Source organism: Artemia franciscana, chromosome 9, assembly GCF_032884065.1.
Source record: "Artemia franciscana chromosome 9, ASM3288406v1, whole genome shotgun sequence".
Lineage (NCBI taxonomy): Eukaryota > Metazoa > Arthropoda > Branchiopoda > Anostraca > Artemiidae > Artemia > Artemia franciscana.
This window is the reverse complement of record NC_088871.1, coordinates 38,332,355-38,350,192: the sequence shown is the minus strand read 5'-3', so window position 1 is coordinate 38,350,192 and position 17,838 is coordinate 38,332,355. Positions and strand designations below refer to the sequence as shown.

The 17,838-nt window shown below is 34.5% G+C and overlaps 1 protein-coding gene across 1 annotated transcript in view; it reads left to right on the top strand.

The window, feature by feature from the left end:
* The window catches only part of LOC136031384 (N6-adenosine-methyltransferase catalytic subunit-like), a 56,110-nt gene that overhangs the window by 11,358 nt on the left and 26,914 nt on the right, over positions 1-17,838 (top strand). The window contains exons 3-5 of the mRNA XM_065710906.1: positions 5,389-5,522; positions 7,062-7,162; positions 13,760-13,886. Coding sequence (XP_065566978.1) covers positions 5,389-5,522; positions 7,062-7,162; positions 13,760-13,886 — 362 coding nt within the window. The remainder of the gene's footprint in view (positions 1-5,388; positions 5,523-7,061; positions 7,163-13,759; positions 13,887-17,838) is intronic.

Sequence of the window (17,838 nt, the reverse complement as noted above, 5' to 3'; positions counted from 1 at the left end):
ATCAAATGCCTGCTGATAATCTATAAAGCTTAGGATTAAAGGCTCTTATGATTCAAACACTTCTCATTTATTAGAAAATTTGTTCCACGTATCCTCTCCCCCTCCTAAAAGCACACTTATCTTGTCTTAAAACTTTATCAACAGCATATCTTAGTCTAATAAGTATCATTATGCCAAGTAACTTGCTTCCTAGAGAAGTTGACCTAATGCCTCTATAATTACCACACTCACTCTTATCCTTTTTCTTATAATGGGGCTTATGCAAAGTTTTCCTGAAATTACTAGGTACTTCCCCTCTTTTAAAAATCAAACTCATTATCTTACGTACTTTATGTCTTTTTTGTAGCCACCATATTCAAGGCCCTGTCTAGGAGGTGTTTAGGGGTTTGATTCACCCCCGAATTGTTTGCTCGACTCGTGAAAGCGTAACAAAAATGAATATAAAATCAAATTTTTGATGCGTTTTTTAAAGTGTTTTTTTTTTATAGTCCTCCTCCCCCGCCGAATATAAAAACTCTTGGATACGACCCTAACTGTATTCCAAAAAACATTTACCACACTGTTTGAACCTGGGGCTTTGTTAAGTTATACATTGTTTTTTAAGGCATACAAAGGCCATAACAAAGCATCTGGATTTCCTTTAACAAGACGTTTTTTTTAAACCTTGTTATCTGGCCCTTTTTTACTTTTGGTTCAAATTTTTGAATTACGCTGCCAATTTTTTTTCCCAAAGGAGGCTGGGATCAAACACTATACATGGCCTTACTAAAAAAGGAAAATTCTATCACGACTTAGGTTGCTCAGAGGCCAATTTAGCCAAATCCTTAATTTGTTTTACCAGTGTTTTTTTTTACTCACAAACTTAACAAAAATATTGAAATTTACAAACAATAATGAAGAAAAACAAGAAACAAAAAAATGGAGAAAATAAAAAAAAGAAGCTGTATCTTGAGTATTTATTTTTACTGCAGTTGTCAACTGATAATAAAAGTAACACTTTTCGTTGTTCGCTTGTCTAATTATGTTTTTCTTTTGTTTTATTTGAATCATTCAGAGGCTAATTTGACCAAGTCCATGAAGCTTCCTAGAGAAATTCAAAAGGAAGCTTCAGCGCTGGTATTAATTTTGATGCACCATTTATTTGATCGAAAAAAAAAATTCAAAATATTTGGGTGTTTTTATACACGCTTGAATACAGTTTTTTTCCAGGTCTCGAATAGGGTGGAAGGATGTCGTAAGGAAAGATTTAACGGAAGTGGAAACTTCTTGGGGTGTGTGTGTAAAGAGGGAGACTTTGAGTAGATTGGGATGTAGGAGGAGAAGTTGTAGTTTTGTTGGTCTCAGGCGGCTGTTTGCTGCTGTGAATTGCTAGCGGTTGTAGTTTTTTTTTTTTTTTTTTTTTTTTTTTTTTTTTTTTTATATATATATAGAATGAGCCAAGTCAAAATGGCTTGTAAAAAACCATTTAAAATTGACCGAAAAAATTTTTGTAGTTCGATTTTTGGTTTGATTCTTATTTTTGGAGAAAATCTTAGGGACTATATAAGTTAAAATGAAAAAAAATTTATAAGTATTACAACTTGGAACTACACTTCCGCAAAACTATTTTTGAAACAAATAGCTCATTCTTTGAATTATTGAATAGGGTTTTCAAATATAACAGTTGGAAACCATATTTCATTAACATTAAGCTCTGGTCTGGTAATCAAACAGTTCGTGGTAACGAACTGTAGTAAGGAGCGACCCGGCTCAGTAGTAACCAAAACTCTAAAAAATGGATTTTTGATATCAATAGCTACATCAAAAGAATCGCATTTTAATTTTGATTTTAAATATATAAGTTTAATCAAGTTAAGTCTTACCCATCAAAAGTTACGAGCCTGAGAAAATTTGCATTATTTAAGAAAATAGGGGGAAACACCCCGTAAAAGTCGTAGAATCTTAACGAAAATGACACCATCAGATTCAGCGTATCAGAGAACCCTACTGTGGAATTTTCAAGCTCCTATCTACAAAAATGTGGAATTTTGTATTTCTTGCCAGAAGACAAATCACGGGTGCGTGTTTTTTTTTTTTTTCCTAGGAGTCATGGTATCGACCAAGTGGTCGTAGAATGTCGTAAGAGGGCTCATTCTAACGGAAATGAAAAGTTCTACTGCCCTTTTTAAGTGACCAAAAAAATTGGAGGGCATCTAGGCCCCCTCCCACGCTCATTTTTTTCCCAAAGTCAAAGGATCAAAATTTTGAGATAGCCATTTTGTTCAGCATAGTCGAAAACCATAATAACTATGTCTTTGGGGATGACTTACTCCCCCACAATCCCTGGGGGAGGGGCTGCAAGTTACAAACTTTGACCAGTGTTTACATATAGTAATGGTTATTGGGGAGTATACAGACGTTTTCAGGGGGATTTTATTTTGTTTGGGGGTGGGGCTGAGGGGAGGGGGCTATGTTGGAGGTCTTTCCTTGGAGGAATCTGTCATGGGGGAAGAAAAATTCAATGAAAAGGGCGCAGGATTTTCTAGCATTATTATAAGAAAGCAATGAAAAATAAACATGAAAACGTTTTTTCAAATGAAAGGAAGGAGTAGCATTGAAACTTAAAACGAACAGAGATTATTACGCATATAAGGGGTTCTGAAAATAATTAGCATAAAGAGCGAGGTATTTAGGAGGAGATAAATACCTCGCTCTTTATGCTAAAGTATTTTTTAGTAATTTCAACTATTTATTCTACGGCCTTCCTGATTCAAGGGTCATTCTTAAGGAATTGGGACAAAACTTACGATTTAGTGTAAAGAGCGAGATATTAACGAGGGTACAAACCCCCTCGTATACATAATAAAAATATAAGATTATGAAAGTTTGTTACGTAAGTTAAATCTTAAGTTACGTATATGTTTTACTAATAAAAACGTTCGTTAAAAATTAAAAGTTCTAGTTGCCTTTTTGAGTAACCGAAAAATTGGAGGGCAACTAGACCTCCTTCTCCACCCCTTATTTCTCTAAATCGTCTGATCAAAACTAAGAGAAAGCCATTTAGCCAAAAAAAGAATTAATATACAAATTTCATTTTAATAATTTATGTGCGGAGAGCCAAAACCAAACATGCATTAATTCAAAAACGTTCAGAAATTAAATAAAAAAAATAATTTTTTAGCTGAAAGTAAGGAGCGACATTAAAACTTAAAACGAACAGAAATTACTCCGTATATGAAATGGGTTGTCCCCTCCGCAATCCTTCGCTCTTTACGCTAAAGTTTGACTCTTTGCCACAATTCTACTTTTTAAAACAATTAAAAACTTTAGCGCAAAGAGCGAGGGATTGCGGAGGGGACAACCCATTTCATATACGGAGTAATTTCTGTTCGTTTTAAGTTTTAATGTCGCTCCTTACTTTCAGCTAAAAAAATTAGTTTTTTTTATTTATATAGTTACTAAAACAAAACCTTGTATTATTGAATTTAAGCAACTTCAGTTTGTACAGTCCTCCTTTGATTTTTTTGTATCGCCAATCTTTGTGGCCGAAAATCACAACGCCGTTTATTAAATATTGCAACAGAACTACATAACTATTAGCCAGACTACATGTATAATATTTTTTCACAAGAACCTCATTTTATACTTTGACAATATTCTGAAACATAGGTTTTGCAAGTTGAACTTACGCAGCTCTTAAACGTTATATTAGAAATTAGTGAAGCCTATTGTTGAGTATTGGTCTAGTGTATGCTATTCAATAAACCATTCTGATAGGCTACACATGGAAACCGTCCAGAGGCGAGCAATTACCATGCAGTCGGTGAATGCATAGCTTTCACCTTCCAAGTTTGCAATTTAGTAGGGCTAGGGCTGACTTGATGAATACATTGAGTATATCCTATCGAAATGATCATTTGGCCCGAGTATGGGTTCTTAAGAGTTTCACATTATAGATCCATTAGGCAACAACCATACAAGTTGTATCCCCCAGTTGTGAACAGAAGAATTAACTGGAACATTTTTGTTTCTCGGGTCTGTAGCCAGTTAAACCATCTTCCAGAGCATGTTTATGTTCGGAAGTGCAAAACGCTTAGAAGTGCCAAAGGCAGCAACGGTAGACCTCCAATACAGCCGACAATGTGCCGGGGACCAGAGCTCGGTCACTGTAGATTGAAGACATGCTACTTCTTTCTCTAAGGAACGCCTACTGCTGTGCTGTCTTTCCGTCTTTCAAAGACCGGGCGGGTTCAACATCATACATCGTATCGGAGGTGTCCTTCATTCATGCGGATTATAAAGCTTCAGTATCTCGATCTCTTGACTCCATTTTTTGTTTTGATCACTAGTAGTTGTTCAGTATCTGCCCTTATCTGGGCATTCGTCACTCTGTCGGTCTGGTGGATCGTTGGGACTCTACGTAAGCAGTTGTTTTATTGGCTGAATATTCGTTTCTCGTTCTTTTCTCGCAGCCATGCATAAGTACGAAGAGTACTTTACTCCTAAATAATGTGAGTTTCAGCTTCTTGGAGTAACTTCTGGTTTTACAAACGTTACTCAGCTGAGAAAATGCTGCACTTACATAAGCTATGTGCAACCTGACTTCTCTGTTAAAGTTTCCATCTTGGGTCAGTGAGCTAAAAAAATATTTGAAATCCTTTACTTCTTCAATGTGGGTATCTTCGTGCTGAATGCCTTCAGGCAGGGTTTCTATAACTCAATTTGGCATACTTTTTTTTATCTAAATATATTTGTTGGCCAGTAGGGGCAGCATCTGCTACTAGTTCATACTGATTTTGTTGAATACCATCCTGGCAGTGGATTGCAAGAGTGATATCACCGGCAGCTCGATTTCGAAGTGTTGATGCTGAGGGTCTAGTTGTCTGCTTTCTCTGCTTGAATTACAAAATCAATAAGTATTGCAAGCAATATAAGTATGTAAGTTTGTGTTTTGAACAATAATCTATAAAAAGGCAGACATCTAGGGGTCCCGAAGATATCACCAATCAGTTCTGTACGACCCGGAACCAAATGAAGCATCTGAATAAAAAACTATTTTTTTTTGCCAAGAATACGTTTCAGTTGTGGTCAGCCGAGCTTATATTCAGCCAAGCTCATTTTGTGGTTTTCTATTCTAGAGAGAAAGAAAAGAAGCCTGTAGGCTAATCTGCTACTATCGTAATCAATTCAAATCTTGTGAAGGTAACCCTGAAAAAACATGGCAAATTATAAAATCCGTAGTAAGTCCTAATTATGATGGTATATTTCATGACGGTATTCGTAATCAAATAAACAAATCAAACTGCTGAGATTGTTAGATAACTCTAAACTGTCTAAGGAGTCTAACTGTAGAAGTTTAAGCTAAATATTCTGGTATTTCTTCCTCTAAAGAATACGTTTTATATCTAGTGTTGAAGAAGGATCAAAAGATGGAAAATGGATGCTTTTAGTGAACACAGCAGATCACGCAAAATTATCTGCCATGGTTGCAAGTGGAGAAGCAAGCTATGTCTGTTCTTCGACCGAAATGAAAGGAACTAAAAGTAAGTTTGTATATATTCCATTTCATACATACTCAAAATGTACGGCTACAGTTTCACAATTATTCAAATTGCAAGTCTGAAGAAGTGTCGTTACATTCTTAGGAGAAACATTTTTTCTTGAGTGTCGCGTTGAGATTTCGTTATCCCAGCAGTTCTCAAATCCTGATTTTATCTTGTTGTTTTTTTTTTCAATTTGTCAGTTTTCTTTAGCAGAGGAATTTGTATTTTAACCCGACGAATACTATAGGTTTCATTCGAGCTGATACTATTTTAGGTTGATGTCAACTGTCTATCGGTTTTGTAATGTTGAATCAAGCCTGGCTTTGATAAATACTCGAAATATATGACTACCTGATCCAAATTAGGCAAAGTACAAATTCGGAGGATTGCCGTCCACATTTTTGAAGGAACATTTTTTCATATCCAACTAAGATTATGCTTTTTTAGCAGTGTTCGAATCGGTAATCTCTGTAATCTCGTAATCGGTAATCGTATTCTCGAATTGAGATTTGTTTGTTTCGTGCAGTTCATTTCAGTAGATCAACTATTAACTTGACTCGTTAAAAATCAATTAGGCTATCAGGTGAGGGGAACCAGTGAATTTAACACCCCTTCCGTGTCGTAATTTTATTTGGATCTTTCCTTAAATGACCTCTTCATTCGTGGACAGCCTGTTTTTCGTTTCGTTCGAAACGGATAGTCAAACAGCCAATCTTTTTTGTCAATCTAAGTTAGATTTTGCCAGATTGTTAATCTTTGACAATCTGTCATCCTCCATCTGTAAAATAGGGCCTAGCCATTTTAATCCTTCTTTCATTATAGCCCTAAAAACACTTGCTGTTTGGCATTCAGTAAGTCTAATGGGTACCTACAACTATCCTTAGAGCTATTGTCTAGGGCTTGGGAAATTCTTAAGGAAAACAATTTAACAAATTCTCCTCAGCCTTTCGAAGCACCTGCGTTTCAGAGCTATACTTGACCACGGTGATTACCGTGGCTTTCAGTATTATAATCTGAGCTCGTAGCAGGGTTGCCAACTTGCACAATTTTCTTGTGAAATGCACTCTTTTTTTACCTGAGGGGGGATGCGGAAGAATCAAAATCACTTTTTGAGTGTTAGATTTTATTCGTTTCAAACGTCAGTAGTTGACACCTTCGTCAGAATTGCAGTTAAGCCAAGGAAGCGTAGTGCCAACTTGCACATTTTTCGTGTGAAATTTGGGCATTTTCCTGCGAAATTTTTTTGACCTGTATTCTTTTTGAGCAAAAATCACTCTTTACTGGCCTTGATTTGCACTCTATAAGTCGGCAGATGGCAACCCTGGCTCGTCGACTTATTTTTCTATCCTTACAGACTTTTTTCAACTGCAAAACACCGTGCGCCTCGGATATCCCAATTTTATATATTCACTGCATCCATCATCTTTACTTATAATACTACCCAGGTAAATGAAGCTATTCATTTGATTAATTTTCTCGTTACCCAACATCACCTATACTGTACGTCTGGTGATAAAGTCATTTATTCTGCTTTTCTAGGATCTTCTGAAACCGACCAAGTATTACTAGATAGCCCTGATAAAGAAGACAAGAGAAGAGAAGTTCTGAAGAAAAAAGAGAAAAAGGATGATGATGTTCTTGTAAGTTTTTTTTCCTTGAGTATTGTTTTTTCTTTCACTTAAAATTCAAAATCTATTTACCTTAATATCTCTTGAACAAACAGTGGAACTATTCAAGCTATAAATACTAAATTTCTGTAAAATAATTCAAGTACCAAGGATGTTGCTGCAGTTTAGAAGGTTACACGCTTCATATTCATGACTTGTAGAGATAATTTTCGGCTTCTAAAATAAAACAAGTTTGATTTAATGCAATACAATCTATTTACAACCTGACAAAACAAAAAAGGGCACAGAGCCCTTAAGTGATAGAGCACAACATAAGGGAGAAAAAACAGAAAAACGAAAACGAAAAATTACACACTGAACAAAAATAAACAATTTTTACAATCATAAGAACAGAGAAGACCAATCGTAATTAAGTTTACTGGCAGAAAATTTAAATCTTTCACTGTTTTATCAATAATTGTAGCTGGAAAGATAAGTTTCAATTATTGGGACAAAAAGACTTACTGGTCCAAGGGGGAATATGCAAAAAAATTAGTGAATATGAAATAAATACGGTGAAAAGTTTTTTTTTAAGGAGAAAGTAGTTGTCATATAAGAGATATAGGGAAAAGATGAGGCACAGTTAGACTATTGTAAAGTTTAGAAAGATGGAAACGACTAAGGTATGTAACATTAAAGACAAGCGACACATAAGCGATCCTTGTCTTTTTTTCAGGATTTTGGATAAGCTTAATAGTTTCTTTAATTGAACTTCCAATGGGCATCCCCAGGTAAGTAAGGCTTTCAGAGAGGGGATGAAGTCTCAGCAAGTTTGAGGGGTTTATGAGAGCATCCTTTGAGGTTGGAACCAACAGCCACAGTTTTATCAAATTTTGAACTTAAACCAATCTGCTGATATTCTTGTTCTAATTTTGAGAAAGTGCTCTCACAATCAGGGAAAGTGCGACTCAGATTGAGAACATCATCTGCGTACGTAAGCAATGGCACGTCCAAACTGCCGTAAATACAGGTGGACTCAATAGAACTTTGGACCGGAATGACTGAATTAATAAAAAGCTTGGGGGAAGTGAGATATGCTTATCTAACGCCCTTCAGCACATTGAAAAGCTCTAAGCCGCACTTTATTTTGGCACGAAGATGGTTATACATGCATCGAAGATATTTTATAACTGAAAATTCAACCCCTCTCTTTAGAGATTTTACCAAAATTCAAGCAAAAGTACACCGATCAAATGCTCTGGCTATGTCCAAAGCGGATAGAAGAAGAAAATTTCTGGAATTATCCACATATGCAAGAACCTTAAAAAAGGGTAACAGAGCATTTTCACGACTAAGTCCTTTCCGAAAACTGAACTGATGCGCAGACACAGAACACTTTTGGGATATATCTCTAAGAATAATAGAATTAAAATTTTTTAAAGAAGTGCAAGAAACGATTAAAGGCCGATACGGATGACAATCATTGAGATTTTTTTTTTCCCTTTTCTGGGTATAGACGTAATCTGACCAATACAAAACTGTTGAGGCATAATACCAGAAGAAATAGACATTTGAAAAAGTAACGAAAGATATTGCAACAGAAGATCACTAGAATGTTCGAAATGTTTAGCAGATATTAAATCAACAATAGTAGATGATTTTTTCTTAATCCTTTTACAATAATTTTAATATCATACGGCGTCAAGCTCTTTTTCAAATTTACTTCTCTCAACAAGGTCAAATGACGAAATCTCACTTTTATAATAATCAATCCAGCTTTTTTCTATGATACTACTGACAAAAAGTCTGATCGCGTTTCAAACTTTTCTACTAAAGTGGAAGATCACTAGCTATCATCGGTATTTTTTTTAATCAGAATTATTCTGTGATCTTTAATGGCTCTTGTGAACTTTCTTTTTGCCCTCAAACGCAATTCGCTTACTATACGGGAGCGCGGTTTATCGGATTTGTTCCAGATTCGGAGCCACAATTTAGCTGAATCGCAAGCTGCAACAAGACTTGGATTTTTTGACCAGTCACTGACTTCCTTCTTTTTGTGAACATGTCTAGAAAGGATTGCACACTTTTCCGCGCATCGAAGCGCGTGGTTGATGTCTGCAAAATAACTCGTAAGCTGTATTTCGATCTCGCACTCACTTATATAAGACCTGCATTCTGAGCTAAGTAGGTGAAAAGGACCTTTGATTTTGTTAAGTAACGTGTCACACTCGGACATGGATAACTGACAATCAACGTGACTCCAATCTTGAACATAAAGCCCTTTTTTCTTCTTCAGGGGTTTTGTTTTCGATATTACACTTAATTTTGACACAAATAAGTAAGTGGTGAGAGGAGTAGCCTTTACGAAGGAGAGCAGCTTGTTTAATAGGAAAGGAAGAAGCAACATGATCGAGATTCGAAGTTGAAGAACTGGGGCCAATATAGGTATAGGATTCATTTTTGTCAACTAAAGAGTACGAAGAGGAAAGGAGCTGGCTTCTGGGGAGCGTTTTATCAGTCAAATCACAGTTAAAGTCGCCTATAGCGCGTGACTGTGGATTTTGCGTTTTTTTTTATTAGCTTGCACACTTTCTTGCAATCCCCCATAAACTTCGTGTCAGATTTCTCGTCACGATAGCTTGTTGGTAGGTAAACATTCATTATGGACGTGTTCAGACATGACACTGGAAGAATATGATCACCTCGCAGGGTAAGCAAGTCAAAATAGCGAGACCGTCGGAGGGGCGTTCACACGCTGCCGTTATTTTTGCCAGAGAGAAAAACACAGCGGAATCCGACGAGATTTTGAGCAATTCCCTTTTTTCTGCTGATAAAAAATGTTCTTGGAGGCAAATAATATCTTATTCCTTGAGCAACTGGGTCAAAACAGAAATTTTTTCAGAAACGTGCTGAGACCGGGCTTTTCTAGGTCACGAGGAGAATTTTTCAATATAACTGCATGCGATGGCTTTTCATGCTCATCTATGGGGGGGGGCAGGGACCAGGCCAGGGAGGGCATATCCGAATTTTCAGGATTCATAAAGGCATCTAACTTATTTTAGAGCTGGACCATTTGTCTAGTAAGAACGGCGGACACTTCGCCAAAAACACAGGGGACCTCAGCAGGTTCGACAATGACAAACGTCGGAAGATTAATATTTTTTTTGCGTCATTTCAATCACGTTGTCGTGTGGGTTTACTTTAATAGACATTTTTGTATTAATTCTAATTGCTTCCCATAGGATCGTTTTCGCACCACTGATGTAATCTTTTTTTGAAAAATTCGGTTGTCTTTTAATAATTTCCTGCTCACTCCGATTTCCTGCCTTTATTGCTCTTCTCATGAAGTTCAAGATCCTGTTCCAAACTATCTTTTAAGACATTTCAAAACCTGTCCCGAGGGCAATAACAAAGCAATTTAATATGCAGGTTAACAAAAATATGTAAGGATTACACCTCACTACAATCCCTATTGAGAAATTTTGAAACTCTTCACACAAAACTTACTGAAGTAATAACGTTCATATAATGTCCAATAATATCCAATTCAGATGTAGACACCTTGAGCTTTGAACTTGCTTACGTTATTTCCTAAGAAACTATGTTTAAGGTTGCAGATACCATCCTGCTATATTTGTTATATTCCAAGATGCTTTCAGTAAATCATTTCAGTTTCTTACATTTTAATTGAGTTGAAGGGAGGAGGGGAGCAAAATTTATTTTCAAAATCTAGTGGGGGTCAATTTTGTTTTTATATTCAATGAAAATGGCAAAAATTGGTTATTTTCCAATAAAAAAAAAAATTAAAAAAGGTTTTTTAAATCATTGGGAGGGGGAGGGGCAAAATTTATCCTGCAATATTTTCAGTAAATCAATTTTTAGTACAAAAGAATCTTAAAGAAGTGGAATTTATACTTTCATTAAAATCTTCACTTCTTAAATATACACAGATTTTTGTTAGGGGGGGGGGGACAATTATAAACCTGGTCGGCGTGCAACAAGCAGAGTTTATTCATTAAAATGCTCACTTCATCACCATATAAAGTTTTTTTTTGTTGTGGGGGAAGGGCAATAATAAACCAAAATTTTGGGAGAGATGCAAGTAATAAGACACGCACTGTATTTGATACTTTAACTATAAGTTCCCAGAGAAATGCAAGAAAATTCATGATTTCAGAGGGAGGGGTACAGTTGTTGTCGGCTCATCTGTGGCTCAGTATCAGAAGAAAAATTCTGTTCCAACAGGCTTTTAAGGCAAATTCCAAATTTTATTTGCGCTCAGTTTTTTAAATAGGTCTGATGAATTCTATTGACGCCACTGCTTGGAAACTTGCAGTGACAATAATACCCGACTCATCTGTCAGTGTTTACATTAACCAACGAAAAAGAACAACCAATCAGGAAGCAGTGGATGAATAAAATGAAAACTAACTGATATTCTTATCTATTTTAAGCTGATTTTCTCTGGAGCAGTGAGACATACTGTGATGATTATACTTATCAAAACCTTCAGTTCGTCCAAAATTAGAATCTCTATAGTAGGTTTTATAATTTGTAGCAAGAAAAAATATTCATAATTATTTACTCTTTAAATATCAAAATATGAAAAATTCAGAGCCAACATTTCCCGAACAACAAGGGTCGAGTCGACAGAAATACATCTGCTTTCGCATTACATTTTTTTATTTCAACAAAGTAAAAAACCTTTTGTTTCAAATAACAAAGGAAAATGTAAAAAAAAACTGAAACCATCATTTCCTCTCTTTGTTATTCAGGATTCACAGAACATATCCAGCTCAAAATTGCAGAAATGACGATTATTGTTATCGATATCTTGACATAGCAAGAACAGCTTTCGGTAAAAATTACGGTCATTGGTCATAAGGTACATGAAAGCAACTGAAGAGGAAATTGACCATTAATAAAAATGTAACACCTGATTTTTAACTGCTTACACAACAAAATAGGTTTAATTTAGGCCTGTAGATGACTTCATTGATAATGTAAATGACTCAATTCCATCTTTTTTTTTTTACGCTCAAAAATTTAGTTAAGTACCGGAACTAGTTCACTTGCGAAAACGCTTTTGAAACTATTCTCTATTGATTGGATTTTCATTTTCATTAATTTTTATCTAAGATTGATTGTACTTATATCTTTTTTTATATTTCTTACTCCATCAATGTTGTAATTTTGCGTTTATAATGGGCCGTAAATTTATGCATAGATACATTTAGGCCACCACTTAAATACGCTGGCTATAAATTTTGTTCTGGAAAAAGTACGTTAAATTCTGTTAAATTTGCTACTGTGCCTGAGCGCCTGTTTATCAGTCACAGGAGAGACAATTGTATATATACTTGTTGTTTTATTTATTGGTTTTGGATTTTATTTGATGTTAGGTTATTTTAGTTTTATCTCTGTTTTCTTAGCGATGAAGACGCCTTGTTTCATACAGGCGAAATATCCGCACCGCTTAAGTTTTGTCCTTTCTTTCTACTGGCTGTAGTCCCATGATGATGCAGTGCCATTTATTTTGAATTGTGTTTCTAATAGAGCAGATTTAAAAAAAAAATAGCCACATGGTAAAGATGAATTCATAATTGTTTAGTTCATTTTTTTTTTTTTTTTTTTTTTTTTTTTTTTTTTTTTTTTTTTTTGCAATGTGTTAATACTTGTGATTTGGTAAATTTTATCATATTTAGTTTACCTATTGTTGCTAAAAAGAGGGATATATTAACAGGATAAGCTTGTTTTGGTGTTACTTGGTTGTTTTACATTTGCTGGTTTTTTTTTTCATAGGCATGTATTTTGGGGGTGATACCTGACACGGGGATGCCATGGATATTCTTTGGTAGCCACAACACTTGGCTGGGTAGAGAATTTAAAGTGGCGAAACCCTAAAGGCCAGTGTATTCTCCTGATGAGCCCTTGTGTTGGGTTGTTGCCTCTGAATTATTTGTCTTTATTATTTTTTCTATTGTTTGGTAAATGACGACTTATACTTATTGACGACATGACTGCCTGTCCATGGATTATTCTTTATGGTTGATTGTGTTTGGCTATGCTGTTTGACCTATGTGATTGTATGGCTGAGTAGGGTTAAGGCCTCATTCAAGTGCTGGTCTATATTAATCACTAATTTAGGAAAACAGTCTTCCTTTTCTCCTTCTCTCTTTTTTTTTTTTTTTTTTATGTGTTTGTGCTGTTGCATTGCTGATTTCTCTTTTCATGATATATATATATATATATATATATATATATATATATATATATATATATATATATATATATATATATATATATATATATATATATATATATGTGTGTGTGTGTGTGTGTAATATATATATATATATATAATATTTGAATTGATCTTGGATTAAAATCAAGCGGTTGCAGACATAAAGCCACGACTAATTGTAGAAAAAGCCAAGTCGGGTAGTCCGTGGAGTGAGAGGCAAATAAGGTAGATAGTCATAGAACTAAGGGATGAAAGATTGGATTGACTTAGGGTTGACGCATGACGGACAATGTCCATTGGATTTAATGTATTCATGTTAATTTTTTGAAGTTGCCCTTTAGTTTTAGTGTTTTGAAATCAAAAATATATTATTATTATTATTGTAGAGTCTTTTATCGATGGCATCAACTAGGGAAAGAGAGATCAAGAAAATGGGGGAAGAAATTCTTGAGCTGCTCAGCAAGCCCACTGCCAAAGAAAAATCTCTCACAGAGAGGTTCAGATCTCAAGGAGGTATTCTTATTTGTTGTTCTTTCCTGTTGTTTAAAATTTTCTGAATTTTCTATTTAAAAGCAGCGTCTACTATTCCTAGTTTTTCATTAAAGCTATTTCAGTTGGGAATGGGTACTCTAAAAAAATGATTGGTAAAACTTTTGAGTGATTCCATACCATAGAATAGTCTATGCATTCTTTTAAATATTTCATCTCGAAATCTTAATTCTGCCTTGTGTAATTGGCTAGCTCATTGTGTAATTGGCTTCACACATACAACATGTGATACTAGCACATACAAAGTGAACCTTGACGAATCCATGCAATCCTACAGAAAGAAGATACCTCCGCGTTTAAAAGCGAAATCCATGCTTTCTAGAAAATGAATGAGAAAGCATGGAACCAGTATTCAAGCCACTCGTGGAAAAGAACAGTTAGTAAGAAGTGTCTTTTTCTCTATGTTAACCCAAACTTGAAAGAAATCAATTTCTAAACTAATATATTAAAAGATTCTGACCCTTCTTTGGAGTCAAAGCATATAAAAATTGTTAAGTTTATCGTTACCTTTCATGGCTGCTTTATATAATATAAAGAAAAGAGGTTAATTGCCCTTAAACGAGGTCCAGTGTCGATGAAACCTAAATAATCAAATCCAGTACACATAATAACCGTTCAACGATAACTGGATAAGTTGTATAAAGAAAAGAAGGAAATTACACCAAAAGAGAGGACCGACTTCGATGAAATTTAAATAATCCAGTTCTGGATATATAACGATCTTTCGATAAATTGTGTAAAAAAGAGGGAAATTTCCGCGAAAAGGGGATCGATGAGACTTAATTAATCAAACTCAGGATATAAGGATATATGATAACCGTTCAATGGTTATTCAAAAAATTTTATGAAAAATAGGAAATTACCCTGAAAAGAGGACTGACATCGCTGGGACTTAATTAATCAAACTTAGGATATAAGGATATATGGTAACCGTTCAACAGTTATTCAATGAATTGTATGAAAAAAAGAAGGGAATTACCCTAATTGAGGACCGACATCGATGAAACTTAAATAATCAAGCTTAATTTAATAATAAAATTTAATTTAATTTGTATAAAGAAAAGAAGAAAATTACCCCCAAAAGATCACCCCAAAATGAGTCAAGACATGGATAAAACTTAAGTAACTAACTCCAGGATATGTTATTACGATTCAACGGCTATTGGATAGAAATGAAGAAAATCACCCCAAAATGAGGACAGTCATCGATGAAACTTAAATACTCAAATTCAGGATATATAATAACTGTTCAACAGTTACTTGATAATTTATATAAAGAAAAGAAGAAAATTACTCCAAAATCAGATCCAACATCAATTAAAGTTAAATAATCATCTAATTAAGGGCATTCGATAAATTGTATAAAGAAAAAAAGGAAATTACCCCAAAATGAGGTAGGACATAGATAAAACTTAAATAATTAAATTCAGGATGTGTAATAACCATTCAACGGTTATTCGATAAATTTTATGTAGAAAAGAAGGAAATCACCCAAAATAGAGGACAGCCATCGATGAAACTTAAATTATAAATTCAGGATATATAATAACCGTTCAACGGTTAGTCGATAATTTGTAGAAAGAAAAGAAGAAACGGTTTCTGTTGGTAGAAGAGCTTTAGTAAAGTTTTTATCGTTGTATGGTATACCAGACAAATAAATTAAAGTGACTATTGCTATGTACGAGAATAATGCTGCTGCGGCTGAGGTAGGAAATGAGGTTATCAGCTGGTTTCGTATTGAATCAGGGGTTAAGCAGAAATAAGTTCTATCCCCCTTTATATCGATCATTTTGATGGATTTTGTCTTAAGAAATGCAGGAAAGGCAATTGGAGACAACGAAATTAAATGGAGAGGAAATGGTCTCCTGGACTTAGATTATGCTGACGATTTAAGCATCCTAGGTGAAAGTTTGAGCAAAATGAATGAATTTTTAGAGGTTTTGCGTGTTCAGGGTGCTAGGATAGTTTTGAAAATAAATGTTAAGAAGACTATGTCACTAAGGCTAGGAATAAGTGAAGATGAAAAGGTGACGTTTGGTATCGTGTGTCATTTAAAACTATTGGAACTTCCTCCATAAAAAGAGTGGATGTATTTAGATATTTAGGTATCTACGTTGACTCAACTCTTTCTTTTAAACCACATATTAATAAACTCGAGGCAACAGTGTCCAGGAATCTCGGTTGTTTGCATAGAGTAAAGTTCCTGTTTCCTTACCCAATAATGGAAAAATTATATTTTTCATTAGTTGAATGCTATTTTCAATATTACCCGACCGTTTGAATGTTGACATTCCATTCACATTTACGAAGACTCCAAATTGCCCAAAATAAGGCAATAAGAATCCTGGATCTTTTTTTTAACACACCCAAGGAAGACAAAAGAATTATCTGAAACTAAAACATCTTTTTTATTTCTTGATATTCTTCATTTACAACAAATTTTTCACCTTAATATAGGCATATGGTTTTTAGAAATCCAATGTAGGGATAATTTTTTCAATAATATGAAAATCTTGGTTGAAAATAAACATAGCCATTTATCAAGAGCATGGAAGTTTCTTTTTCCTTTTGTTAAAAATGAGAAATCAAGACTAAGTTTAAGATATCAACCTCCAGAGATTGCCAATAAATATAAACTATTTGATTTAATAAGTGAGTTATTAAATACATATAAATCACTATACATATAAAAAGGAATTGAAAGAGATAGTTCTTTTTGCCTATAGTAGCGGGGACTAAGTGTAAAGCGATTTATTTATAAATTAGTTTATAAGTTCCATCTGTTTATCCATGAGTCGATTTCTCTCTCTCTCTCTTTCTCTCTCTCTCTCTCTCTCTCTATATATATATATATATATATATATATATATATATATATATATATATATATATATATATATATATATATATATATATATATATATATATATATATATATATATATATATATATATATATATATATATATATATATCTATCTATCTCTCTATGTACTCCGTGTGAGTTATTGAGGTGTAATTCCTTCTTCTTTTCTCTCTCTATTGTTAAAGGAGACAAAACGAGACGTCTCCCTGTCTCCTTTGTATAAAATTTATGTATACCGTTTCTTATTTAATAAAGTCAAGGCAAAGAAAAGATTGATGAGGTGGACAGCTTCAATTATCTTGGTAGTATTACTAGTAAGCACGGTTTGAGCAGTGAAGATGTTAAAAGTAGAATAGCCAAGGCTCAGGGTTTTTTTTCACAGTTAAAAAAGTTTGGAAGAATAGGATGATAAGTCTGCAAACTAAGATTAGAATATTGGAAACTACAGTGATGACAGTGGTCATATATGGCTCTGAAGGATGGGAGCTCCGAAAAGCGGATGAAGATTTGCTTGATGTTTTCCACAGAAACTGCCTACGGATTGTTCTGAGTACGCGGCTGATTGACCGTATTTCAAACAGTAGGCTGTACAAAAAGTGTGGTATGAATAATAATATGATAATAACTATTCAACGGTTATTCGAAAAATTTTATGTAGAAAAGAAAGAAATTACCCCAAAGGAGGACCGACATTGATCGAACTTAAATAATCAAATTCAGGATTTATAATCCTTTTCAGCTTTGCTTATAGAACTCCTCTGGGCCAGTCTTGGTAGATGTGCTGGTACTATCTCGATAATTTACATTTACATGTAAATTAATATAAATGAAAACCCACGGGTAAGGGGAATTGGGGGATTATATGACAAAGTTATTTGAAAAAGTTGCTTTGGTCTGATTGGTCGAAGACCCTATTCTTCAAAGAAAGGACAAAAATAGAAAGAGGGGCTAAAGCATCCTAAAAAAATGTTTTTCATCCTGGAGGTTTTAGGCTTATTACAACTACTACTAACAACTCACCCCAGCACCAAGCCGTCTGAGGCCAACACAG